The sequence below is a fragment of the Pteronotus mesoamericanus genome, unplaced genomic scaffold, assembly GCF_021234165.1.
Source record: "Pteronotus mesoamericanus isolate MK-2021 breed Mesoamerican mustached bat unplaced genomic scaffold, CSHL_Meso_final scaffold_232, whole genome shotgun sequence".
Classification (NCBI taxonomy): domain Eukaryota; kingdom Metazoa; phylum Chordata; class Mammalia; order Chiroptera; family Mormoopidae; genus Pteronotus; species Pteronotus mesoamericanus.
In genome coordinates, this window is record NW_026555311.1 from 24159190 (window position 1) to 24187116 (window position 27927).

General features: G+C 40.2%; 1 protein-coding gene across 1 annotated transcript in view; it reads left to right on the forward strand.

Moving 5' to 3' along the window:
• Positions 1-21502, forward strand: part of LOC129085365 (broad substrate specificity ATP-binding cassette transporter ABCG2) — a 50068-nt gene extending 28566 nt beyond the window's left edge. Inside the window, exons 10-15 of the mRNA XM_054591757.1 lie at positions 5359-5448; positions 6617-6741; positions 8194-8348; positions 10097-10186; positions 10960-11042; positions 20936-21502. Of these exons, the coding sequence (XP_054447732.1) occupies positions 5359-5448; positions 6617-6741; positions 8194-8348; positions 10097-10186; positions 10960-11042; positions 20936-21083 (691 nt within the window). The 3' untranslated portion in view covers positions 21084-21502. The remainder of the gene's footprint in view (positions 1-5358; positions 5449-6616; positions 6742-8193; positions 8349-10096; positions 10187-10959; positions 11043-20935) is intronic.
• Positions 21503-27927: the final 6425 nt, after the last annotated feature.

A 27927-nucleotide genomic window follows, 5' to 3' on the forward strand; every position in this document is an offset into this window, starting at 1 on the left:
CTGAATGAGTAGAGCAATGAATCTATCAAATTTTGCATTAAGCTTGAATATTCCTCCAAGAAAACTATTTGGATGATTCAGAAGGCTTTTGGGGATGATGCAATGAGTGCAGCACAAAAAGAAGTTTGGCACAAACACTTCAAAGCTGGTCAAGAATCTGTTGAAAGTGATCCATGTTCTGGAAGGCCTGCAATAAGCAGAGCACCTGAGAATGTTGAACGCGTATGGGCTGCAGTCAAGAAAGATCAGTGACTGACATTGTGAGAACTAGAAGCTGATCTGGGGATTCCAAAATCTACTATGCCTGAGATTTTGACGCAGGATCTTGGCATGAGATGCGCTATGGCGAAATTCATTCCTCAGCTTCTGTTATTAAAGCAGAAGGAACACTGTGCTGCAGTTGCTAATGACTTGATTCAAACTGCTACCAATAAACTAGATTTCCTCAAGAAGGTCATAACTGGAATTGAATCATGAGTCTATGGCTATGATCCAGAAATGAAGGTCCAGTCATCCCTGTATATGTCTCCTGGTTTTCTACACCCAAAGAAGGCACAACAAAATCAGAAAGATGAAGACCATGTTAACTGTGCTTTTTGATTGGGAAGGTGTTGCCCATCACAAGCATAATGCTCCTCCAGGCTAAACAATTAATAAGGAGTAGTACCTCAATGCTATTTGTTAGATGAGAAATGCAATACAACAAAAATTATTGCAGCTATGGCAGGTTCATCACAATGTACCTGCTCATGCATCATATCTAGTGCAGAGTTATTTGGCAAAACATCAAATCACCCAGGTGACACAGCCCCCCTACAGCCTAGATTTGGTGCTCTGCAACCTCTGTGTTCCCAAAACTAAAATCCCCTTTGAAAGGGAAAATATTTCAGACCGTCAGTGAGATTCAGGAAAATACAGTTATGATGGGACAGCTGATAGTGATTCCAACAAAGGAATTTGCAGTGTTTTGAACAGTGGAAGAGATACTGGAAGAACTGTGTGAGGTCTCAAGGTGGCTACACTGAAGGGCACCAAGGCATCATTGTCCTATGTGCAATGTTTCATGTATCTTCTTCAATAAATATCTCTATTTCGCTTAGTGAATGGCTGGATACTTTCCGAACAGACCTCATATTGTGGTAAAATATACGGAACGTAAAGTTTACCCTCCTATCCAGGTTTAGCCGTGCAATTCAATGGCATTAATTACATTCACATTGTTATGCAACTGAAGTAAGATAGTTATAAGCTGGGAAAATTCCTTAGCAAGTGGAATAGGGAAACAGACAGCTGATTTATATTGACCTCATCAAGCACCATAAATCATCTGCCTCCTTCTCCCTTGAATGACCATCCCCTTAAACATTAAGCCCTCAGGACAGCAAGCTTCTGATCAGCATTAAGTAATCTTGGGAGCAAAACCTTGGGTCTGTTGATCACAGAGACAGATTTTTGGTCAAACTGGAGATAACATCTAGACCTCAGGTATGTTTCAGCTTTAGACCCAGAAAAGCAGCAAAACCAGATGAAATGACACCATGGCTGGCATCAGGACCAGCCGCAATGAGCAATGACCCCCTACCCTAGTGCTGACCAGTCAGTACAGACCATGATCCTGACTCTAGTGCTCATTTTGATGCATCAGCATATTAAAGCACACACTTGGGAGGCCGATGAGATTCTCCCCTGAGACATCCCCTAAAACTCCTGCTTTTAGAAAATTGATAAAAGCTACTATGAGAAAGGATGCAGTAGGCGCTGTCTCCCTAGTGCGAGCCCACGGCCTCTTCCTTCAGGTGTGTATCTTTGCTTTCTTTCTCCCAAGCTCTAAAGGTCCCCATGAGACACGCAACCAGAAGTGCCGTGGACAAGGGCAGCTTGTCACGGGCTAACCCCTTGAACCTGTCTTCAGGGGCCCTCTTTTTGGCCAGTGTAATTTGTTTCCTGAGTCCATGCAGTCCAGCTGGCTCACTTCTCCTGCCTATCTAACTCTATTTGTAAAAGAGCAAGGCAGTTCCTTGAGCAGCCCTCTGGAATCTTCTCTTCCAGTGTACTTTTGCTTTGCATGCTAGATAAACTTCCTCTTGCACAAGAGTTCTTGCCTCTGAATTTTTTTTTGCTGAACTCAAAAACCGAAGAGTCAACATTGCTGCCAGCACAGCCATCACAACCATTCAGCTCTAGAACATTTTTTCCTATTTCCAAAGTGAATCTCTGTATCCATTGAATGGTACCCACTCCCCATTCTCCCTTTCCCCAGCCCCTGGAAACCACCATTATACTTTCTGTCTCTGAATTTGACTACTGTACATATTTCATATAAGTGGAATCATACAGTATTTATCCTTGGGTGACTGTTTTATTTTTCTTAGCATAATATCTTCAAGGTTAATCTATGTTGTAGCATGTGTCATAATTTCTTCCTTTCAAAGGCTGAATAACATTCCTTTGTAATATTTCATTTATTTTATTGACCACATTTTGTTTATTCATTTATCTGTCCATGGAGACAAGGGATTGTTTCCACCTTTGGCTGTCGTGAATAATGCTGCTATGAATATGAGTGTACAAATCAATATGTGTTTGAATCTCACTTTAAATTCTTTTGGATAAACATCCAGAAGTGGAGTTACTGGATCATTTGGTAATTCTACTATTATTATCGTTTTATTGTTATTGTTTGTTTTTTGAGGAGCTGCCATCCCATTTTCCTACAGCAGCTGCACCATTTTGCATTTCTACTAACAGTGCACAAGGGTTCAGTTTCTCCCCAGCCTGAGCAACACGTACTGCTTTTCTTTATAACCGTAATTGGTATCTCATTGTGGTTTTGATTTGCATTTCCCTACGGATTAGTGGATTAGTGGTGTTAAGCATCTTTTCATGTGGTTATTGGCCTTTTGCATATCTTCTTTGGAGAAATGTTTATTCAAGTCATTTGCCCTTTTCTTTTAACTGGACATTTTTATTGTTGAGCTGTAAAAGTTCTTTATATATTCTGGCTATTAACCCTTTATGAGACATAAATTTGTGAATATATTCTGCTATTCTGTGGGTTGTCTTTCAGTCTGTTGATAGTGTTGTTTAGTAAATAAAGTTTTAAGTTTTGCCACAGTCCATTTTATCTATTTTTTTGTTTTGTTTTGTTGCCTGTGAATTAATTTCCATTCTACTTTTTGATTGGTTTCATGTGGCACTCAGTTTTTCCTAACTGCAAATGGGGGAAAAGCATTAGAATGCATTAAATTATTTAACAAAAAGCATTTCCCATAAAATAAGTTTGTGTAATTGTGAAATAGGAGGCAATGATGATTTACCTACACATTCAGTGGCACAACTAAACTAGGCACTGAAGTGAAATCCAGTTGTCGTTGGTGGCTGCAGTCCACATTCAGGATCTAGGGTAGAACAGTGGGCTGGAAAATTTGCAGGCAAAATGGATATTGCACTCCTTAAAAAAAAAACAAATGCCATTTGACAACTGCCAAGATGCTTTCATCAAACAGGGGACATGCTCAGTTATAATCATGTGTAAAGTTTGAGCTTTGTTTACCTAATGGTTACCATATAGGGTTATGGTGATAGCTGAACAAATAATGTGTATTAAGAGAAAAGGTCTTTAAAAAATGTATTTGGATCCATAAGTTGATATTAATGGCATAGATTACCACCTTAACTGGAATTAAAACATGTTAAATTCTTTAACAATAAAATCTTTTTATTTTAAAATCATAAAATAAATTATCTTATGATTTAGAAGGAATTTCACTATCTACTAGTTCAGTATCATTATGAACTTTATTGTACTGTTAGAACAAAGACTTAAACTGAGCTGAATGTTGCCATGTCCCATGTTTATGATACAGGCTTTTCCTTTGATATTAGGCTTTTGTTTATTGTTTTATTCTAAAAGCTTGCATAACTACTTGTATACTGGGCCTGGATATATTCGACTTATTTATTCTTGTATAAACATTTACTTTTAAGTCAGGCTGTTGCCTAAGCTCTGTTCTTTATTATTATCATTATTATTGATGGTAAAAACAATTATTAAGTATATGAACTTTTTGTTTTGGAGTTGTACACTCAGATATACGTAATGTGCCACTTTCTCTCTTAGTTTCTATTTGCATCCTCAATGTTAATTAAATTGTGTGCTTGTGCAGGAAGAGCAACACTGTTTTGGGGATGCTGGCGTGCTTTCAGCAATTTTATAGTCCTATCAAAGTGCAGATGAGCTGAGTACTTTCTTTTTAGACCTTATTTTATGGAGAGGGAAGCATTAATAGTCTTCCTTTTCTTAAGAGGCACGTGTTAATTTCTCCTTTGGAAGTGCGATTTGCTTTCTTTTGGAGCGTACAGCAAACCACGTTGGCAGTGGGTTGTGAAAGACAAAGGTTCTTACAACTATGAGATGAATGTGTATAATAAGGTACCGACAGAGGCTTCTCTCCACTCTCTTTCATTTGGCCTCTTCATGTCTTAGTTCCTTTTTTACTCAACTTTGACAAACTGGATAATAGAGGTTTCTAACCTTTGCAGATCTTCACTATTTCTCTGTTCATGCATTAGGATGGAACTTGTGTTTTCATTAGTTAAAATTAAAGGTGGTGGCATTTTTATGACTTTTGTAATCATTGCTTTGGCTGCCATAACAACCACAGACTGGATGGTTTAAACCAGAGGTCCCCAAACTTTTGGGCACCAGAGACTGGTTTCATAAAAGACAATTTTTCCACGGACTGGGGTAGAGGGAATGGTTTCAGGATGATTCAAGCACAGGACAGGCAAGCTCACCTCCCGCTCTGCGGCCCCCATCCTAACAGGCCCGGACTGGTACCAGTCTGTGGCCCAGAGGTTAGTGACTCTGCCTTAAACAACACGTATTTATTTCTTACAATTCAGAAGGTGGGGGGCTCTGGCTTTCTGCTTCCCGCTGAGTCCTCACGTGGCACAGACAGAGCCCTGAAGTCTCTCCTTTTTCTCCTGAGGACACCGATCCCATCAGGAGGGCTCCACCCCCATGACCTCATCTAAACTTAACTACCTTCCAAAGATGCCGCCTCTAAATAGCTTCACATTGAGGGATAGGGCTTCAACATAGGGATTTGGGGGAGACAGATCAATCCGTGGCAACCCAGGACTGTGAATTTCAAACTGCACCATATGGAGTCCACTGGGGAGACGCTGGGGTAGGGAGAGTCCTGAGGGGGCTCGTGCTTCCCTTCCTCACTGTCTTATCCAGAACACCTGTTCAAGGTCCTAAGCTATCATTTGAGGAAAGAGTTTTGCAGGTAGAAGATTGATCTCAGAATGTTGAATTGATTGCGGTGCTCCTGTTCTCTTCTCTCATCGCAGAGCTGGGGTGCTCTTCTTCCTGACGACCAACCAGTGCTTCAGCAGTGTATCATCCGTGGAGCTCTTCGTGGTTGAGAAGAAGCTCTTTATGTGAGCATGTCTCTGTTCCAGGAAGAGGGCTGTCCAGTGTCAATCGGTCACGTACACAGCCGGGCCACAGATTGGTTCCTGGGGAGTCAGGGTCCATTGAGAAAAAGCAGCCAGGGGCCGGGAGGGGAATCGTGAGCATAAGGGGCCTGTGACCAAGGGAAAAGGAGTTTCAAGATTAGGGCATAACCTTGAATGCAAACGGTACAGCGAATGCAAGCAGTAGCGGCTGAAAATGAGCTTTTGTTGTAGCAACTAAGGAGTCACGATGACCTTCACAAGGAAAGCTTGAGGGGCTTGGTAGAGAGAAAGAACTGGATTAAACACTCAGTTGAATGTGAGGACGTAAAGTTGACGAAGACTGTAGGCCAAGCTTATCGCTCAATGGAAGGGAGAATGGAAAAGGCCAGGAGGAAGCCTGAAAGAAAGTGTGGGCTGGGTTGGTTCCTGTGTTCTTCAAAGTTGGAAGAGCTTTGCCCCTATTTACGTGCTTGAGGAAAGGAATCAGTAGAGAGGCAAAGAATGCAGATATTGGTGGAGGAGTCTGGAATCACAGGAGGAGGATGTCGGGAAGAGGAGGGATCTGGGACTTCACTGGGGAGAAATCAGGATTTGATAGCTGCCACAGATTACCGCTGGGGACGTGATCATTGAAGGAAGACACGCCGTGTTTTTTTCCCACCATGGGAAAGGAAGAAGTGAAAAGGGTTTAGTGATCCTGGGCTGCACTGGGGGTTATTGGGAATAACACCACCTTCTTCATAATTATAAGTGGGAGAAAGCAAAGCCCCCCTGACCACTGAGATCAGCTACGGAGGTGCCACCTTTCAAGGAAACCCAGTGTCGGAAGGGAGGCAGGAGATAGAGAACGTGTTCACCTGGAGTGGGGGTTGCGAGGGCGAAGTGGGCGGCCTTAGGAGGGAATTCTGTAAAGTGAAGAGGGGTCCTCGCACAGAGCAGGTTGGGAATGATGTGTCAGGGGAGGCGTGCCCCTGAGATGGCGCCTGGTGCTGACTGGGTGAAGGTGGTGGGTTAGGTAACCTGGAGGATGTGAGAAGCTGTAGGTGTTCGACCCCTGCGGCAGGAGCTCTACAGAGCAAGTGGCTGAATCATCTGGCCTGTGCCTTCTGAAGCTCATGTGGGATGCGTGGTGTGAATTTTTGTGTTTTAGGCATGAATATATCAGTGGATACTACAGAGTGTCATCTTATTTCTTTGGGAAACTGTTATCTGATTTACTACCCATGAGGATGTTACCAAGTATTATATTTACTTGTATAATCTACTTCTTGTTGGGTAAGTAGTAAGACAAAAAGTACGTGTCTGTAGAGTTGGGAGTGAGGGGAAGCTAATGTCTTTTTGCAAGAATGTTTTTGGTTCTCAAAACGATAAACGACGCCACAGGATAAGGAAGCATCCATCTATTGTGCACACTCTGAAATAACTATTCTCTGAGAACACTCATGTCAAGACTTTCCCCACCCTAACGTTTATGCCTATTTATAAAATCATATGTTACTCAGTGATGGTGTGTGTCATATACAGACATGGAAAGCATTCATTAAGTAATTGACACTTGGTGGGAAGAGCTTGAGCTGTGATATCTATTACCTATTTATGTTCTTATGTATGTGTGTGTGTGTGTGTACACACACACACACACATATACATGAACCGAAAGATAGAAACTTTTGGGGTTTATTTTTTTAATAAGAATATTTTTGATTACCTGAAGACAGATTCACGTGTGCATTGTATTAAGGGTTCTCCCCAGGCTCATTGCCTTGGAATTTGCATGTATTGCACTGTATACATACTGAGATACTAGTCATATATATATGACTAAAATATATATATTTTATATATATTATATAATATGTATTATATATATATTTTATATATATTATATATAAAATGGGAAGCTGGGCCACAGACTGGTTCTTGGGGATTCAGGGGTCATTGAGAAAAAGCAGCCCCTGGCTGATACACACACACACACACACACACACACACACACACTTTTTTTTTTCGAGAAAGTACCATAGGAGAAGACACCCTGATTGGGTTTAAATTTCCATTTGACAAGTGAGAGGCAAGTCTTAAAGAGGCAGGCACACCTCCGGGACCCTTGGGCTCCTGACTAGTGTTCCTACGGCTGTCCCAAACCCTGTTCAGAATGTGTGGCCCATAACGGTACCCCATTATAGTTTAGAAGGTGGTTTCCTGAATCCCAAGCTCTATGGTACTTGGTCTCAGACATCTGCGTTCTGCAAGCCGTCCCTCAGATAGTGAAACCACTGGGAGGTCATGCCATCCTGATCTTCCCGCACTGCTCACTACCACAGTTAGCACAGTTACGGCACGCAGTGCGTAGTGTGGGGATGTCTGGGTGAAAACAATGTGTCCTCAACAAGCTTCTTTCTCAGAGAGAAGGCTGTAGAAGTCTGGCTGGTGTGCTGCCTCCAGCTCTCATCTAAAGCACTCAGCAATTGTTAATCGTTATACAACAAGGAGCACAGGCATTACATGAAAAAGTGCTCGTGCATTAGTGTAAAAAAGAAAACTGAGTGCTAACTCTGTGCAGTTCTGTGAGGGGGGACAATGAAATTGGCAACTCAGGGCGGCTGGATAGAGGGTGAATGTTTTCATTTTAGTATTAACTTCTCATTCATATTTGCGCAGTAAACAGTGAATCCCAGGTACGCAGTGACCTAGGTGGTTGGATGAACCCCCTCTTTTCTTCCTAAGGATTGAAGCCAACGGTGGAGTCCTTCTTCATCATGATGTTTACCCTCATGATGGTGGCTTATTCGGCCAGTTCTATGGCTCTGGCCATAGCAGCAGGTCAGAGTGTGGTATCAGTAGCAACACTCCTCATGACCATCTCCTTTGTGTTTATGATGGTGAGTAGGAACTGTGCTTCTCTGAGTAGTAGTTATTTTCCCACTTTCATGCCGCTAGTTCACCTGTCATGGAAAACCTCCTTTGAGGATTCTTTAAATGGGACTCTTAGCTTTAAGGAAGCCATATATTAAAATATGGCTTGTATTGGAGAATGTACCAGCTTTTTCTCTACCTTACCCAGCCTTTTTCTGCTACTGTTCTAATATAATTACTATAACTTTAGTTAAATGTTGTTACAAATGAGAGTTTAAAAGATGCTTCTTGGTGACCTAAAGTGAAACCTTGATGACTGGGAACTTCAAAAACAGGAATATTTTGACAGGAAGATTCCCTCATAAAAATGACAGGTTGATTGCCTGACTTCTGTGCGGGTGTTAGAGAACCGCTGGCTTATTTACCCAGCAGCTGAGATGGTTTGTTTGGATCAAATACTTTCCAAGGGATAAGCTCAGCTCCATGGGACTAGAACACTATGTGTGTGGCATGGGTAACTATCTTGGTTCCTCCTGTATTTTGAAATGGATTGTTTTAAAAATAGTGAAATATTCCAAAGTCCACACAGCACTAGGTCCCCTCCTTTCTGAGTTCCTGACATTCACTTATGTCAATATATTTCTGTTTACCTCTTTTTCTTAACGGTTATTTAACCCTACTCTTCAATGCCCCTGATGTTTGCGTGCACATAGATGAATGACAGGGTCAAGGACCAAGGTAGCGAATTCAAGTGAACAGGGATGCTTAGCCTATTTACTAACTAGATATGTCCTTTCTGTTAGAGCAGGAGTAGATGTATTTAAAAGTTGTAAATAGCACACTCTTGCCATTGAAAACTACCGATCTAAACTTTATTGAGGAAGTGATAGACCTTGCATACGTTTCCAGTATGTCATCCAATAAATAAAATGTCCTTCAATATATAAAAGTGTTTTGTTTGATATATTAGATGGTTTGATTCATTATTATTTAATGGTTTGTATAGAGAGCCTGTAAAACCATATATTGCTGAGAGATGTTATATGTTAACACTTTGTGAGATCAGAAATATGAACTCCCACCAACATCATTGTCAATGTTAGGCCCATCCCCACTGGCGAGTGCCAGTTGAGAGAAGTTTTGTAGGGACCTCTTCTTACGTAGCCATCTCTTGCTGGAGCGGTCCTTCCTGGGGTCTTCTTGGCAATACTGCTTTTGGTAGCTTAAAGTGAAGATATTGACCATATGTTATGCTACAGTTTGCCACATTATGTCTAGGCTTTGGGTTATTTTAAACATGCGTTCTGAACCCCCAATTATTCCTAAAGCCATAATGAGATAGAATGCAAACCCTTGTAAATAACAAAGCCTTCTGTGTTATGGAATTATAGAGGGGCATGAGGTGCTCAGGATATGTTCTGGGTGTCTGTTTGTGGGAATATGCAGTGGTTGTAGCATTACAACAGTCAGGACTATGGGCCTTCCACTGCTTGCTGTTTCAGAGAAAGTAAAAGCCTTCACAATTAAGGATCTTCCAGTTAAATGAAATATAGGTGTATTGTCATTCCTTTAAAACCACAAACAGCCTCAGCTGTAGAGAGGAATACACATGCAAAAAGGATACGGTAAGTCTTTGGAGTAGTGGAAGGAATTTTAAGGAAGAGTTGGCCTTAGCAGAAAGGTTTACAGGGTAGTAGGAACGTAAGAAGCATGACCTCCAGAATTCTTCACGAGACCACTCCACCGGCTCTGATGTTGCATCTGCTCTCTGCAGATTTTTTCAGGGCTGTTGGTCAATCTCAGAACCGTTGTGTCTTGGCTCTCTTGGCTTCAGTACTTGAGCATTCCTCGATATGGCTATGCGGTAAGTTTTCCTCTTCCGTCCCTGTGACTAGGCTACTGTTCGCAAGCTAGGAGCAAACAGAGTAAAGCCTGGCCATCTCATGTCCCCAGGCATGAGTGGGGAGGTCTCCCAGGAAGTTCCTTTTAGGAGCAGTGAAGATCAGTTTCCTATTAAGCCTTAAGTGAACTTGACTTTCCTGTCACACTGTTGAGTGAGGGAGGTGAAGGGTGGGGCGATAATTCACAGTTAAGGAGGGAGATTGAGCAACTGATGTAAAAAATGTAGTCGGTTTCTGTTCAATAAGGAAATATGTGAGAGGATGGGAGCCTAGACTACATTTTTTTCTAGGCTATGTATGTTATATTGCAAGGGGAATTAGAAGAACCAAAACCATTTAATATTCACACCATTATTGGCTTTAGAATCTAGTCAATTCCAGTGAAAGTTGTCTGTGTCTTATTGTGGTATAATTGAGTCTCAACTGCCAGGAATTACAACTGGTTCAATTAAAACAATCAAGATGCATATGGGGTAAAATAGCCAGAGGTCATCCCTCCTTGAGAAATACTTTATTTCCTTTGTATTAGAAGCCAAAATTCCAACCAAAGGCCTCTTGATTGCCGGGAACAATCATTTTAGTTGCTGTGGTGTCACAAAGAGTGTGAATGTGAAAATTGTGCTTTTTTCAGAAATAACAATAAAGATTAAACTATGAGGATGTGATTGTGATAATTCTTTGGTACCTTTTTGAAATTTAAAGCTGTTTACCTTGCCTGCTTCTCCTTGCCTTACAGGCTTTGCAGCATAATGAGTTTTTGGGTCAAAACTTCTGCCCGGGACTCAACATAACAGCAAACAATACCTGTAGCTTTGCAATGTAAGTTTGTATTCAGTGTCTACACCTAGTGTAGTATGGCCAAATTGTATCTAAGTGGGAAAAATATTTCTAATGTGCCGTTTGTTTGGGGCCTTTTAAGAGATCCTTTTGCTGTTTTGCTTGTGGGTATGAGATTTCATTTCCAGAACATTTGCTTTTGAAATTAGTTGCTTTAATCTTTTAGCAAGACCTTCCTGTATCTGTACTATCTAGATTACGTGAGGTGTTTGGGTCCATAAACTTATGGCTTCATGTGAGCCCAACCCGTGTGAGACCAGCAGTAAGAGCTGAAGGGGCAAAAAATTGGAAAGAGAGTGAACATTGTCCTTTCACCATCATGGTACTTGTTTCTTGCTCCTGCAGTTAGAAGAAGACATCATGAAATCAAAGTCTGCACAGTTTTTGTTTGTTTCTTATACTGACTTGGACTACTGCCAGTGGAAGTATCCTCCACAGAAAGTAACACGTGTTTTAGTAAGCTAAAAAGGAAATCCCCTTTTTGGCATTATGTCAATAAAACAGAAATGCATATTTTAATAAAATTAGAGAATATTTCTTAAAAATTAAGGGAAACTCTTTTTTCTTTTTTTATTGTTCAGTTACAGTGGTCCCAATCTTTTCCCTGTTGCTCTCCCCTGCCCTGCCCACCCCCGACCCCCCGACTCCCACGGTCAATCCCCACCCTGTTGTCCATGGCCATGGGTCCTTTATACATGTGCCTTGGCTTACCCCTTCTCTGTCTTTCTCCTATGATCCCCCTCCCCCTAACCCTTTGGTCATTGTCAGTTTGCTGCTTATTTGTCTCTGGTTCTATTTTGCTCGTTTGTTTGTTGATTAGTTTCCACTTATAGGTGAGATCATATAGTGTTTGTCTTTCACTACCTGGCTTGCTTCACTTACCATAATGCTCTCCAGTTCCATGCATGCTGTTGTGAACTGTAGTAATCTGCTGCGCAGTATTCCATTGCGTAAATGTACCACAGTTTTTTGATCCACCGATCTACTAATTTAGCTTTTTTCCAGCATTTGGCTATTGTAAATAATGCTGCTATGAACATTGGGGTGCATAGGTTCTTTTGAATTGTTTTCAGGGTTCTTAGGGTACAATCCCAGCAGTGGGATTGCCAGGTCAAAAAGCAGTTCCATTTTTAGTTTTCTGAGGAAATTCCAAACTGTTTTCCACAGTGGCTGCCCCGGTCTGCATTTCCACCAACGGTGTATTAGGGTTCCCTTTTCTCCACAACCTCGCCAGCATTTGTTGTTTGTTGATTTGTTAATGATGGCCATTCTGACTGGTGTGAAATACTATCTCATAGCAGTTTTAATTTTCATCACTCTGATGGCTAGTGATGCTGAGCATCCTTTCATATATCTCTGGGCCCTGTGTATGTCCTCCTTGGAGAAGTGTCTGTTCAAGTTCCTTTGCCCATTTTTTAAATGGATTGTTTGTCTTCTGGGAGTCCTATGAGTTCTTTATATATTTTGGAGAGATATCATTGGCAAATATGTTTTCCTGTACCGTTATTTCCCTTTTCATTTTGCTGATGTTTTCTTTGTCTGTGCAGAAATTTTTTAATTTGATGTCGTTCATTTTTCTTCTTTCCTTTATATCCCTTGTCCTAGGGGATATAACAATGAAAATATTGCTGTGTGGGATATTTGACATTTTACTGCCTATGTTCTCCTCTAGGACTTTTATGGTGTCACTGCTTGTATTTAAGTCTCTTATCCATCTTGAATTTCTTTTTGTGTATGGTGTAAGTTGGTGGTCCAGTTTCATTTTTTTGCATGTCGCTGTCTACATCTCCCAATACTGTTTGTTGAAGGGGCTGTTTTTGCTCCATTTTATGCTTCTGCCCTCATTGTCAAATATTGATTGACCATTGAATCATGAGTTTAACTGTGGGCTCTCTATTCTGTTCCAGTGATCCATGTGTCTATTGTTATGCCAGTACCAGACTGTTTTGATTACAGTGGCCTTGTAATATAATTTGATATCAGGTATTGTGATCCCTCCTACTTTGTTCTGCCTCTTCAAAATTGCTGAGGCTATTCATAGTCATTTATGGTTTCATATAAATTTTTGAAATATTTGTTCTATATCTGTGAAATATGTCACTGGTGTTTTGATACGGATTGTATTGAATCTATAAATTGCTTTGGGTAGAATGGACATTTTAATGATATTAATTCTTCCAGTCAATGAACATGGTATATGCTTCCAATTATTTGTGTCTTTCTTAATTTCTTTCTTCAGTGTTGTATAGTTTTCTGACTACTGATCTTTTACCTCCTTGGTTAAATTTATTCCTAGGTACTTTATTATTTTTATGTGTCGCTATAGTAAATGTTTTTTTTCTAGTTCCTATTTCTGATTATTTCATTGTTTATGTACAAAAATGCCTGTGATTTCTGAATATTGATTTTGTTTTCTCTTGTTGCTCAATTCATTTATTAGGATGAGTAGTTTTTTGGAGGAGCCTATGGATTTTCCTACATACACTATCGTCATCTGCAAACAATGACAGTTTTACTTACTCCTTTCCAATTTGGATGTTTTTATTTCTTTTTCTTGTCTGATTGCTGTGGCTAGATCTCCCAATACTATGTTGAATAGAAGTGGTTAAAGCAGACACCATTGTCTTGTTCCCCATCTTAGGGGTAAGGCTTATAGTTTTTGTCTGTTGAGTATGATGTTGGCTGTAGGTTTCTCATTTATGGTCTTCATTATGTTGAGGTATGCTCCCTCTATTACCACTTTGCTAAGTGTTTTTATCATAAGTGGGTGTTGTAGTTTATCAAATGCTTTTTAGGTATCTTTGATAGGATCATGTGATTTTTGTCTTTCCTTTTGTTTATGTGATGTAATACGTTTATTGATTTGTGAATATTGAACAATCCTTGCATTCCTATGATGAATCCCACTTGATCATGGTGGATATCTTTTTTATGTATTGCTGGATAAAGATTGCAAATATTTTGTTGAGGATTTTAGCATTTGTGTTCTTCAGTGTTATTGGCCTAGAATTTTCTTTTTTATATCTTTACCTGGTTTTGGAATTAGGGTAATACAGGCCTCATACAAAGAGTTTAGGAGTCTTCCCTCTTCTTGGATTTTGAGGAATAGTTTAAGCAGGATGGGAATTAGTTCTTCCACCGATGTTTGGGACATTTCACCTGTGGAGCGGTGTGGTCCAGGGCTTCTGTGTGCTGCGAAGTTTTTGATTACTGCTTCAATTTCACTAGATGTTCCTGGTCTATTCATGCTTTCTGCTTCTTCCTTATTCAGTTTTGGAAAATTATCTGTTTCCAGATTATTTGCCCATTTTGCCAAGGTTGTCAAATTTCTTGTCATATAGTTGTTCATAGTAATTTCCTTCAATCCTTTGTATTTCTGTGGTATCAGTTGTCACTTCTCCTCTTTCATCTCTAATTATACTTATTTGTGACCTCTTTTTTCCTTGATCAACCTGGTTAAAGATTTGTCAATTTTGTTTAATTTTCCAAAGAACCAGGACTTGGATTTATCGATCCTTTGAATTAATATTTTAGTCTCTATGTCATTTAATTCTGCTCTGATCTTAATTATTTCTTTCCTTCTACTCGCCCTTGGCTTTGTTTGCTGTTGTTTCTCTAGTTATTGTAGATGTAGGATTAGATTGTTTACTTGAAATATTTTTATCTTTCTTAGGTAGGCCTGTATTGTGATGAACTTCCATCTCAAGACTACCTTCTCTGTGTCCCACAAGGTTTAGGCTGTTGTGTGTTCATTTTCACTTGTTTCCAGAAACTTTTTGATTTCTTCCTTGATCTCATTATTAACCCATTCATTGTTTAATGGCATGGTAGTCAGTCTCCATGAGTTTGAGTGTTTTTGAGTTTTTTCCTTGAAGTTGGTTTCTAGTTTCAAGCCCTTTTGGTCTGAGAAAATGCTTGTTATGATTTCAATTTTCTTGAATTTGTTGAGGCATGTTCTGTGTCCTATCATGTAGTCTATATTTGAAAATGCTCCATATTGCATTTGAAAAAAAATGTATATTTTGTTTTTTGAGATGAAGGGTTCTGAATATATCAATTTAGTCCATTTGTTCTAGAGTGACATTCTGTTCCACAATATCCTTGTTGATATTTTGTTTGGAAGACTTATCCATTGTTGACAGGGGAGTGTTAAAATCCCCTACTATAAGAGTATTGTTGTCTGTATCTTTCTTGAAGTCCTCCAAGATTTTCCTTATATATTTGGGTCCTCCTGTGTTGGGTGCATATAAGTTTACAAGGGTATTATCTTCATGATGGGTGCTTTCCTTAATTATTATGAAGTGTCCTTCTGCATCTCTTTTTTTCCCCTTTGTTTTGAAATCTGTTTTGTCTAATATAAGTATTGCTTCCCCAGCTTTTTTTAACCTGCCCATTGCTTGCAATATTTTTCTCCATCCCTTCACTTTCAGTCTTTGTAGATCTTTTTTTCTAAAGTAAGTCTCTTATAGACAGCATATTTGCGGGTCATATTATCTTATCAACTCAGCTACCCTATTTCTTTTGATTGGATCATTTAATCCATTTACATTTAAGGTTATTGTTTGTAGGTGCTTATACATTGCCATTTTTTCTATACCTGTGTCTCTCTCTCATTTGCTTTCTTTCCCCTGCCTCCCTCTGTCTGTCTCTCTTTCTTCTTCATTTTATAGCAGTCCCTTTAGCACCTCTTGCAGTGTTGGCTTGGTGGAGACATACTCTTTTAGCCATCTTTTGTCTGGAAAGCTCGTTATTTCACCACCTATTTTAAATGAGAGTCTTGCTGGGCAGAGTACTCTTGGTTGTAGTTCATTGTTTGTCATTATCTGGAAATTTTCATGCCAATCCCTTCTGGCTTGTAGTGTTTCTGTTGAGAAATCCATTGATAGCCTTATTGGAGCTTCCTTGTGCATTACTTCCTGTTCTCCCTTCCTGACTTTAGGATTCTCTCTTTGTCTTTAACATTCGGCATTTTAATTATTGTGTGTCTTGGAGTAGGCCTATTTCGGTTCCTCTTTATTGGGATTCTCTGTGTTTCTTGTACTTGGGTGACTTTTCCTTCTTCACCAAGTTAGAGAAGTGTTTGTTGTTATTTTTTCTTTTTTTTTAAAAAGATTTTATTTATTTATTTTTAGAGAGAGGGGAAGAGGGGAGAAAGAGAGGGAGAGAAGCATCAATGTATGGTTACCTCTCACGCTACCCCTTCTGGGGTCCTGGCCCACAACCTAGGCATGTGCCATGACTGAGAATTGAACCTGTGACCCTTTGGTTCTCAGGCCAGCATTCAATCCACTGAACCACACCATCCAGGGCTATTTTTTCAAACAAGTTTTCTATGCCTTGTTCCTTTTCTTCTCCTTCTGATAATCCTATGATGTGAATGTTGTTACATTTCATGTTTTCCTGAACTGTCCTAATTCTTTTTGAATCTTTTTTCAATTTGTTACTCTGCCTGACTGGTCTTTCTACCTTGTCTTCCAGATTGCTGTTTTGGTCCTCTGCTTTATCCAGCCTGCTTTTAATTCCTTCTAGTGTGTTTTTCTAGGGTATTGTATTCTTCCTTTCTTCCTCATTCTTGTTCATAATTTCTATTTCCCTTTTCATGCTGCTGTAGTCCCCACTAGGTTCCTTGTAGTTGTCACTGAGTTCCTTGAGCATCCTTATAACCATTTTTTTGAATTCTGTGTCTAATAGATTGCTTACCTTGATTTCCTTTAGCTCTTTTCCTGAGTTATCTTCCATTCCTTTTTATCAGGGGTTCTTTCTTTGTCTTCCCATTTTAGGTAACTCTTTTTGTTTGTTTCTGCATCTCAAGATGCTCCGCTTGGCCTGCCTGACTTCCTGGGGTGGCCTTCTGTGGTAGGAATCCCGTGGGAATCAGTAGTGCGGTCTCACTGATCTCCTGATTTGGATGCTTTAAGGTTACCCTTTATTCAGTTCGTATGGACTCTTTTTTCCCTGGGCTTTGCTTACTGGTGGCTCATTTGTTGGTGGGGTCTCCCCACCAGCTGGCTGACTGGTTGACACAACTCAGGCCACAGCTTGTATGCTGTTGTACAGGTGTTGGTTAACAAAGCAATATTACCAGAAAACCAAACCCAGTCCAGCAGAAAAAGAAAAATCTTACCACAGCAGCAATATCAACCACAATTGAGCAAAGATTAACAAAGGTAGAGAGAGATTAAGAATATTGTAAGATAGGAAAAAGGGAATAGGAGATCACTAAAAGAGGGAAAAATGATTTTGAGTGTGTAGAGGGAAGAGAAATGGTAAGAGTAGGGAATAGAAATGGGGCAAGGACAGGGAGAGAATAAAACTTAAAATGTAAGTAAAACAGGGAAAAGAGATGGCAAAAATGGAGTAACAAAAGGGAAGAGTATATTATGAGTTTTGAAGTGAAATTAATAAGGTATTGAACCAATAGGAACAAAATTGCAGAAAAACCACAGCAGCCTCAATAACAACGACAGCTGAGTGAAGACTAGTAAAGGTAAAAAGGGAATAAGAATATTATACAAAAGAGAAAGGTGAACATGAGATGTCTACAGCAAAGAAAAATGATTCTGAGAGGATGGGAGAGGAAAATTAATAAGAGTAAAGAATAGAACTCTGGGTAAGATAGGGAAAAAATAAAATAAAATTCCTAACTCATCTGATCAAGGGCACGGGGAAGGCAAAATGGAGTAAGACAGCAGGAGAGTATCCTATGGGATTTGAAGTACAAACAAACAGTGAAGAAACAGGAATACTGTTGTATAAGAACAGCAATAACTGTGATGTCCTCACCCAACTAGCCACAGTTTATTAGGATGATAAAGAAATAGGGCTTTATAAGTGGGGGGCGGGGGAAGAATGTGACCTGACTTAAGGAAGGAAGAATTGTTTTGTGAGGATAGATGAGTTGACATAGTAAGTGGAGGTAACAGGAACACAGCGTAGCAAGGGAGAAAATAAAGTCTACAACAACAATAAGAAGGATCGGGAGAAGGCAAAATGGAGTAAGACCAGGGAAGGGTGTTATGTGGGATTTGAAATAACAATAACATGAAAAAACATATAATCTGAATAAAAAAGAATAAAAAATAAAAGACCAAGCGTAGCAAGTTAGTTGGAATACAATGGAAGCAAAAGGAGAAATACTAAAACGTGAAATGAAAAAAAGAAGAAGGAAAGGAAAAAACATGCAAGTTCTGAGGAACAGGGAGGTAAAATTCATCTCAGCTACTGGTGTTCACCTTCTGACTTCTTTCTGGATCAGTCTCTGTTTTTTTTTAAGCTCAAGGTCCCAGGATGGGTTGTCCAACTTCTGACAACACCCCTGTGTCTCCCTCACCTACCTTTTGAGGGAGCAACTGAGAGGGTGGGGCCTCTGCGTCTCCCCTGGTGGTAGCTCTGTGTGTGAGCCATGGGTGGGCAGATTCCTGAACCCCCCTCGCTGCACCACTTTCTGATGGATTGTCAGCTTTAGAGAAATAGGGCCCTGGGACCCATTGTACTTTGCCTCCCTGTGAGGAGTTCAAAATGGGCCCTTTCAGGCTTTCATCTTGCTGTCTTTCTCTTGCAGAAATGCCCTCTGCAAAGTTGTTAAGCCTTACCCAGCCAGTTTTGCAGATCTTCCCTGACTCCCGCCAGAGGTGGGGGCTGGGCGCAACCTTCCCTTTGAAGAGGTTCCACCAAGGAAGGGGGTCGAGCCTGGCCTCAAATAGTCTCGGGTGCACAGTTCCCCAACCACCGCCCTCATAGCGCACAGTGGCTCGCTTTCTGCACTCAGCGCATGTGCGCCAGGCTGGCGCCAAGAAACCATCTTGCTTTGCACCCCTGTGATCAATCCACCCAGCTCTACTGAGTGGGAGCCAATTGCGCCCACAGTCCTCCCTCCTTGTGGGCAGGGCAGGTGCGTGCGTGGGGTCGCTGCCCAGCATGCCTCAGCTCCCCTTTTAAGAAAGTCTCCAGCTGCTCCCACTGCAGCGCTGAGCCACAGTCTGACTTTCCGCACACTCTCCACCTCTCCCAAAGTTTGAGTCTATTGCAGGCACAGACAGCCGCGGCCCTCCTCCTCCACCAGATCCAGGGGGAAGCAGTATCTCTCTAACTCCCTGGCACTGTCCTTGTCATTGTCCACTGCCACGCCTATGGGTGTGCCGCTAGCTGTGTGTGCCAGCCTGGTTCTCCCCGAGGACTTTGCATAGCCAAGTTGCTCCTGGCCCGGGCCTGGGGGTTCCAGGCTCTGGGAGGGGAGGGAGCCACAGGCTCCTGTCTCTGACCAGGCTTCCCATGGGTCCAGGTGCCGTGGCTGCTGGCACGGAGGCTGCTGGTACCACGGCTGCTGGTGCCACGCCCAGAGACTTTCCCCATCCACCCAAAGAACCACATTTCCACCTGCTTTGAAGCACCGTCTGTATTATTTGGCTCCCAAACTTCATATCAGCTAAGATTCCATTGACTGTTCACTTTATGTTTTGGAAGATCAACTAAGTGTCTGCATTGGGTGCCAGAGCACATGGACTGGGCTCCCACATACTTGGCCTCCATCTTCAGAATCTAAATGACACTTTTCTTTGTGGTGATTCGTAATGGTTTGATTTTGATACATTAATGGGTGAGAGAAAAGAGGATGTTGGTATTCTGTATCTCAATACCATTGACGTAGAAGAGAAATAATTCTGAATAATGGCACGAATTGCTATTCTGAAGTATGGTTGGATTTTGAATAACACAGGTTAGAATTGCACAGGTCCACTGATACAGGGATTTTTTTTTCAATACTGTAAATCTATTTTCTCTTCATTATAGTCTCCTTAACAGTTTCTTTTTTAGCTTACCTTATTGTAAGAATACAGTATATATAAATCATGTAACATAAAATATGTGTTAATTGACTGGTTATGTTATTAATTAGGCTTCTGCAAACAGTAGGCTATTGGTAATTAAATTTTGGGGGAATCAAGAGTTACACATAGAGTTTGACTGTGCAGGGGGGTTAGCGCCCCTAAGCTGACATTTTCAAGGGTCAGTTATATTGCCAGGAAACCTCTAGGGAAGGAAGAGGTTTTTTAATCCTGCATACTCCCTTTATTTTTGATGAGTATGACATGTTTTTGGAACTGCTAAAGTCCAAGAGTCGTGCAAAAATGGTACCAGACAATCTATTTGGCTGCGCCAGTTATTTTTAGTACCAGGTGCTGGTCTAACCCGTGGCCGGGCTCCTCCGTCTGCTCTAGTCCAGCTTCCACTGAGGCCTCCACTGCGTGACGGGCCTGCTGCTTCCAGCCTTGGAGCAAGAGCTGATGGAGAGCAGCTGTCATGAAGCCCTTCCTCACCTGTTTTTCTAGTTTCAGAATTCTTAGCCTGCATTTTTTTTTTTTTTTTTTTTTTGGTATGGCTGATTCGTGGGCAGTGAGTTCTATAAGGAGCTTTGATGGTGTTGCTGAGGGCCTCAGATGTCATATATCAAGGCTGAAGTTTTCCCCTTCAGGAGAGAGTGAAAAATTACTGCTAAATGTATGTCTCTGCCCTTTGAAGAGAGCAGCATCACAGATTTGTCAACAAATGAATCTGGAGAGGATAGCAACTTGGTTCAAAGTGTGCATCTCTGAACTTGGCCAAGTTCCTTAAACCTTAGTCTCTTTATCTCTTAAATATGTATAATATTCACCCTACTGAGTTGCTTTAGGGATTAACTAAAGTGTTATATGCAGGCTGCTTATCATGCTGTCTAGCCGAATTATAGATACTCTTTGTTACGTATTATATATGAAGGGTTCGTTATTTAAGACTTGGTAATCTCTAGGGTTCTTTAAGTAAGGAACAACAAATACAATGAGTAAAATTGGACCAATGCTAAGAATGCAGTCTTATTCTTTTCTGTTTCATTTCAGATGTACTGGAGAAGAATTCTTGGTAAACCAGGGCATCGACCTCTCATCTTGGGGCCTGTGGAAGAATCACGTAGTCTTGGCATGCATGATTGTTATCTTCCTTACAATTGCTTACCTGAAATTGTTATTTCTTAAAAAATTTACATGAATTTCTAATTTATGTGATTAATCTATTCACTAGAAAGGAGCATCTTGATTTATGTATTCATGAAGTTTTTCTGTTGTCTTTTCATTTGCCATTATATTATTGTTTAGCTCAAAGTATATCCAACAGAAATCAAAGTGAATTGAATTGTACATGAAAAAACCCAAGTTATTACCTAGTGATATTATGTACCACTTGTTAGTTCAAGTAGCCAGACAGTAACCTTGGGGGAGAAATTTAATTTAATTAATTGACCTAAAAAAATTGAATCCTAAACCTCGTGACAAGTCAATAATATCTACTAGCACTTTCCTCATCTCTAAACTGAATAGGTGTGCTACTGCCCTCCAGTTTTAATATGATATGAATCTAGATCTGCCATCACTTAATAAATAACAAATGTATTGATTCTATAGTGGAAGTATGAAATCTAAATTATGCTGGAAAACTCCGGTGTCATTTATAGGGTAAAAGAACCATTATGATGGACAAAGCTCTGATAAGACTTGTAGGGTTAGTAAAACTTACTGAGGGTTCTCTGTAGTGGAGTCAGAATACCTCCGGGGTCTTGGCCGGTCCTCTGGGCTGCAGCTGCAGGGAGCCAGGACCTGGTGACTTACCCTTCCTGGGGTTGTTCAGCGTTTATGTGCATGAGATCACCTGGGATTTTTGCTCAAATACAGATGTCTGTGCCCTGCAAGCCCTGACGCATCAGCATCTCCAGGGCTTCCAGAAAGAGCTGTCCGTGCCAGGGTTTGGTAATTTCCAAGATCCTTCCCAGCTCTGAAAATTCTAGACTTATGATGTTATAACTGTTATAGCTGATCCTATCTGGGTTTTTTTTCTTCTTCCCTCATACACATCTCATTTATTCACACATTTTCTCATTCTAACCTTTCCTAGTAATAAGGAAGCCTTTTTTAACTTCTTTTTTACTGAAGGGTAATATAGGGAAAAGTTCAGTTCAGTGAACTGTCATGAAAGGAACACCCTGTGCATCCAGCAATCCCGGTCACGAAGTAGGCACTAGAGCGCAGGGAAGCCCTGCTCGTGCCTCTGTCCCAACCACCACTTCCCGACTTCTCTCTGGGATATTTTATCTCGGACACTCCCCTCTGTTGTTACTATCAGGACATCACTGCCACTCAGTTTTGTGTCCTTGTGTTCATAGGTGTATCCTTAATGAAGTTCCCCCTTCCCCTTGTAATACATTCTTAATTTTAGAATATATTTAGAATTACAGATAAGTTACACAGGGAGTGTGGAAATTTCCCATATACTCTTTGCCAAGTTTCTCTTAATGTTGGCATTTTATATACCATAGTACCTGTCAAAACTAAGAAATTAATACTGGTACATTATTGTTAATTAAATTACTCACTTTACTCAGATTTTACCATTTTTCTACTAATATTCTTTTATTGTTCTAGGATCCAGTTCAGGAGATTACATTGTATTTAATCCCTGTTTTTAAAAGTAAACACTTTTAAGAATTACAGGAATTGAGTGAGCTGAGGATGACGAGTGAAGACCCCAAAGACTGGTCATGTTAGAGTATAATTTAGCATCAACATCTATCTGCTATCAATCAAGTGTCACAAAAATATATATAATTTTTAAAAATTTTATTTGATTTGAGAGGGAGGGAGAGATCGATTTGTTGTTCCACTTACTTCCTCATTCATTGGTTGTCTCTTGTATGTCCCCTGACCAGAGATCGAACCCACAACTATGGCATATTGGGACAACGCTCCAACCAGCTAAGCAACATGGCCAGGAACATAGCATTATATTTTTATCTTTGGACTTTAAGGAGCCTTTTTTAATTTTTTAATGACATTTAATTTATGCATCATGTTGTAACATTAACATACTCTCTCTTTACCTGATTAGTATATCAACATCTGGGTTAATAATTTTTTCAGTTCATCTTAGTTCTTTCTTTTTACATAACCCAGTTTTATCCATGGTTCTCTGTATACACTGTTCCTAACACAGGAAGAAATATATTACAGAGAGAGAGAAAGAGAATATATATCTATACCTCATACACAGAACATATTTAAGAAACAAAATTGACAAAAATATTAATAGTACCCTACTTTTAATATTAGTGAGAACTTACATACATCCTATTTATTCTTCCTTTGTATTGCAATTATCTTTTATATAATTCTGTTTTTAATTATTGTATTAAGAAACACCTACAAAAATTTTCTATCTTAACCATTTTTAGGTTAAGGAACATTTTCAACTGTACAAGTAAAAGCCTAAATTCTATAATGTAGAAAGGAAAATACTTGTTTATAGAAATTTACTTCATGATATGTTTATTTTCTTCTGAATTTTGTTTCTCTTGGATGTCAGAAGAACCAATCTCTAGTGGAGAGGATAAATTAATCACTTTGGTTATAATGATAAAAATCCACCTCAGGAATGAATGAATGTTTGCTACTATTTGTACTCTTGCTGCTGCTCTTGGGGGCTTTCAAAGAATTCAGGAAGTTGGGCCATTGGAGGTTCCTTGGATTTTGAATGAGGCAGTATGAAAGGGAAGGAGAACTAGGGAGGTTGAAGAGAGGGTTGCTGAAGAGTGAGTGGACATGCTCATCTGTTTTTCTATCTTTAAAGCCATTGTCATGGTCTTCAGGTTTGAATTTAAACTCTCAATACCATCTATGCATATTTGCAAAGTAGCAGTACTCCTACAGAATCATTCTTGCACCTGGAAACCCCATAGAACAGCATATCTGGGGCTCTAAAGCAGGTGGCAAAGCACTGCTAAACTATATGTCTCCAAGTGAGACAAGGGATGTGGCCTCTCAGTTTGTCTTCCTTTGTTTGCAAAACTGCAGAACCTGAGGCCCCATCTCAGTAATCAAGGGCTTGGGGGATTCCAGTCAAGATGGCAGCATAGGTAATGCTGCACTCAGAACCTTCCATGACCACATCAAAATTACAACTGAAGTACAAAACAACCAATATTCAAAACCACCTTAAATATAGCTGATCAGAAGTCCTATAACTAAGGATATAAAGAAGAAGCCACATTGAAACTGGTAGGAAGGTCAGAGACATGAAACGAGTTGGTCCCATACCCACATGTGGCAGATTAAAAAATGGGAGGGATTTCTTGGCTGTGGGGGTCTCTCCTGGTGAATCAGGTTCCCAGCCCCACACCAGACCCTCAGCCCAGGGAGCAGTGCTACGAAGATTTGTTCCCATAACTTCTGGGTATAAAAATCAGTAGAGATTGTGGCTGAGTGAGACAAAGGGCTTTTGCAGTCCCAGGCCATTTCTTTTAAAGGGCCTACACAGACTTGGACTCACTGCCTCTGAGCTCCAGTCTTGGGGGAGCAGCTTAAAAGGCACCAGGGATATATAGGGAAAAATGGGATTGTCTGGCATCAAGAGGAGAGTTGGAAGGGCAGCTTTCTTCCAGACAAAACTGCTGGCAGAATCCATTGTTCCTTTTCTGAGCCCTTCCCCGACAGAATCAACAGGTGGGCACCATATCTAAGACTATGAACCTGGCTAACACTGATTGCCCAGCCATGGCGATTCCCCAGGTCCCTGCCCTACCCAATTTGTGGGGCACCCACCCTTCCCAGTGGCTTTTTATTACTAACAGCCTGTCTTGGCATATGCTTCAAACTTTCCTAAAATCTCTCAAGCAAGCAGCATCCAGCCTCAGCATGTCCCCTACTACTTGTTAAGTGGCCCCAGGCCCAGCACCAGCCAACCTTGGTTTGCAGCTTTGTCTCTACTGGGCACCTCTAAGCCCAGCACAAGTAGCAGTCATTAGAAGATTGATTTGTAGCTAATGTTGGGTGGTCCCAGGCATGATACAGGTGATAACTGATCTTGGACTACCCCTCCCAGGAGGCCCCAAACCCAGTACACCCAGAGGACAGCTTCAGACCAGGCTGAAGCACCACCCAACCACCTACACAAGTAACATACTCAAGGGGCAGTATAGTCAAAATATTGTAATAACTATACGGTATCGGATGGGTACTAGATTTATTGGTGTGTATACCTGAAACTAATGTAATATTGTTTGTCAACTGTAATTTAAAAATAAAAAATACAAAAATATTATCAAGGGCTTGGCAGTATGTTGTTTGGAAATCCTCAAGCTCTTCCATCTTTTTTATTTTACAGATGAAGTACATAAGCCCCACTTAAGTAAATTCTACTCTGTAGGGTGGGGCTCTGCACAGCAGATTCTCCAGGGTGGTTGCAGCCAGTCCTTGAAGTTGGTTGGCCTGGGGGTAAATTCTTACCATTAAAGGGCCAATATCAATCAAGGTTCAAGTACAATAGGGAAGGTGCACACAGCCCACACAGGGAGTTGCATCTAGACTGCTCGGGTCAGGTAACTGAAGGCCATGCCATTGGTCCCTACAGGACACCTGCCTACATAAGGCCACTTTACCAATCCTGAAAGATTTAACAGCTATATCTAATACATGGAAGAAACAAACACAGGGAGGCAGTCAAAATGAGGAGACAAAGAAATATATCCCAAATGAAAGAACAAAACTCCAGAAAAAGAACTAAACAAAATGGAGATAAGTAATTTACTAGATTCAGAGTTCAAAACACTGGTTATAAGGATGCTCAATGAACTTAGAAGAAAAGTATAGGAACTTAGTGAGAACTTCAACAAAGAGATGGAAAACATAAAAATGAAGATGGAGAACACAAAAGAGAACCAGTCACAGATGGTGAATACATTAACTGAAATGAGGAATACATTATAGGGAATCATTAGTAGAATAGATAAAACAGAGGATCAAATCAGGAATTTGTAAGATATTGAAGCAGAAAACACCCAATCAGAATAGAAAAAAAAATTCAAATAATGAGCCTCTGGGACAGCTTTAAGTGTGCCAACATTTGTATCATGAGGGTACTGGAAGGAGAAGAGAGAGAGCAAGAAATTAAAAACCTATATGAAAAAATAATGATGGAAAACTTCCTAACTTGGTGAAGGATATAGACATACAAGTCCAGGAAGCATAAAGAGTCCCAAACAAGATGAACCCAAAGATGCCCACACCAAGACACATAATTAAAATGCAAAAGGTTAAAGACAAAGAGAGACTCTTAAAAGCAGCAAGAGAAATGCAGTTAGCTACCTGCAAGGGAGTTTCCATAATACTCAGCTGATTTCTCAATGGAAATATTGCAGGCCAGAAGGATTGGCAAGAAATATTCAGATTGATGAAAAGCGAGGAGCTACAACCAAGATTACTCTACCAAGCTTAGCTATCATTTAGAATTGAAGGACAGTTAAAGAGCTTTCCAGACAAGATAAAGCTAAAGAAACTAATCACCACCATACCAGTATTATAAAAAATTTTAAAGAGCCTTCTTCAAGGAGAAAAAGATAAAAAAAATTAGTAATAAAATGGCAACAAATACATATCAACAATTACTTTATTTTTAAAGATTTTATTTATTTATTTTTGGAGAGAGGTGAAGGAAGAGAAACATTTATGTGAGAGAGAAACATCAATTGGTTGCCTCTCATCTGTGCCCCAACTGGGTTCTGAACCTGCAACCTAGGCTTGTACCCTGATAGGGAATCGAACTGGTCTCATTTCACTTTGTGGAATGATGCTCAACCAACTGAGCTACAGTGGTCAGGGCTACCAACAATTGCTTTAAATGCAAATGGTTAAATACTCCAATCCAAAGACATAATGGTGTCTGAATGGACAACAAAACAAGACCTTTACATACACTGACTACAAGAGACTCCAGATAGAAAGACACATACACAGACTGAAAGTAAAGGGATGGAAAAAGATATTTCATGAAAATGGAAACAAGCAACAACAACAACAACAAAAAAGCTGGGGCAGTAATATTTACGCCAGACAAAACAGATTTTAAAACAAAGGTTATGACAAAAGACAAAGAAGGACCCACAAGTTACACTTCTGGGTATTTATCCTAAGAAACCCAAACACTAAATGAAAAGCCATAACCATACCTATGTTTATTGCAGCATTATTTACAATAGCCAAGATACAGGAGCAACCTGTGTCCACCAATAGGTGAATAGATAAAGAAGTGCATATATATCGTGGAATATGATTCAGCCATAAAAAATGAAATCTTGCCATTTGCAACAATATGAGTGGATCTAAAGGTATTGTGCCAAGTGAAATAAATCAGAGAAAGACAAATGCCAGATGATTTTGCTTATAGGAAACTTTAAAAACAAAATGAACAAGCAGAACAAACAGGCTCACATATACAGAGAACATTTTGATGGTTGCCAGAGCAAAGGGGGTGTCAAGGGGATGGGTGAAAAAGGTGAGGAGATTTAGATATAGGGGTTGTTACAGAATAGTCACAGGGATGTAAAGTACACCATAGGGAGTATAGTCAAAATATTGTAATAACTATACGGTATCGGATGGGTACTAGATTTATTGGTGTGTATACCTGAAACTAATGTAATATTGTTTGTCAACTGTAATTTTAAAATAAAAAATACAAAAATATTATCAAGGGCTTGGCAGTATGTTGTTTGGAAATCCTCAAGCTGTTCCATCTTTTTTATTTTACAGATGAAGGAAGTTGAGTTTTAGAGACTGTGACCAGCCCCAGGTCACAGATTATTTCCTTGCTAAGGTGTGGGATGTACTGCAGCATTACCAGGGTAACTCGACAAATCACCTATGATTGCTCACTTCTGTAAAAGTACCGAAGCCAGAATGGGGACAGTGGGCTTCACTGGAAGTTAGGGAGTTGAATTAAAAGTAGTGTCGTAGGTGCTGTTTATCTCTAGTCACTCAGGCAGATTTCCCCCTCTACCTGCTTTGTTAGC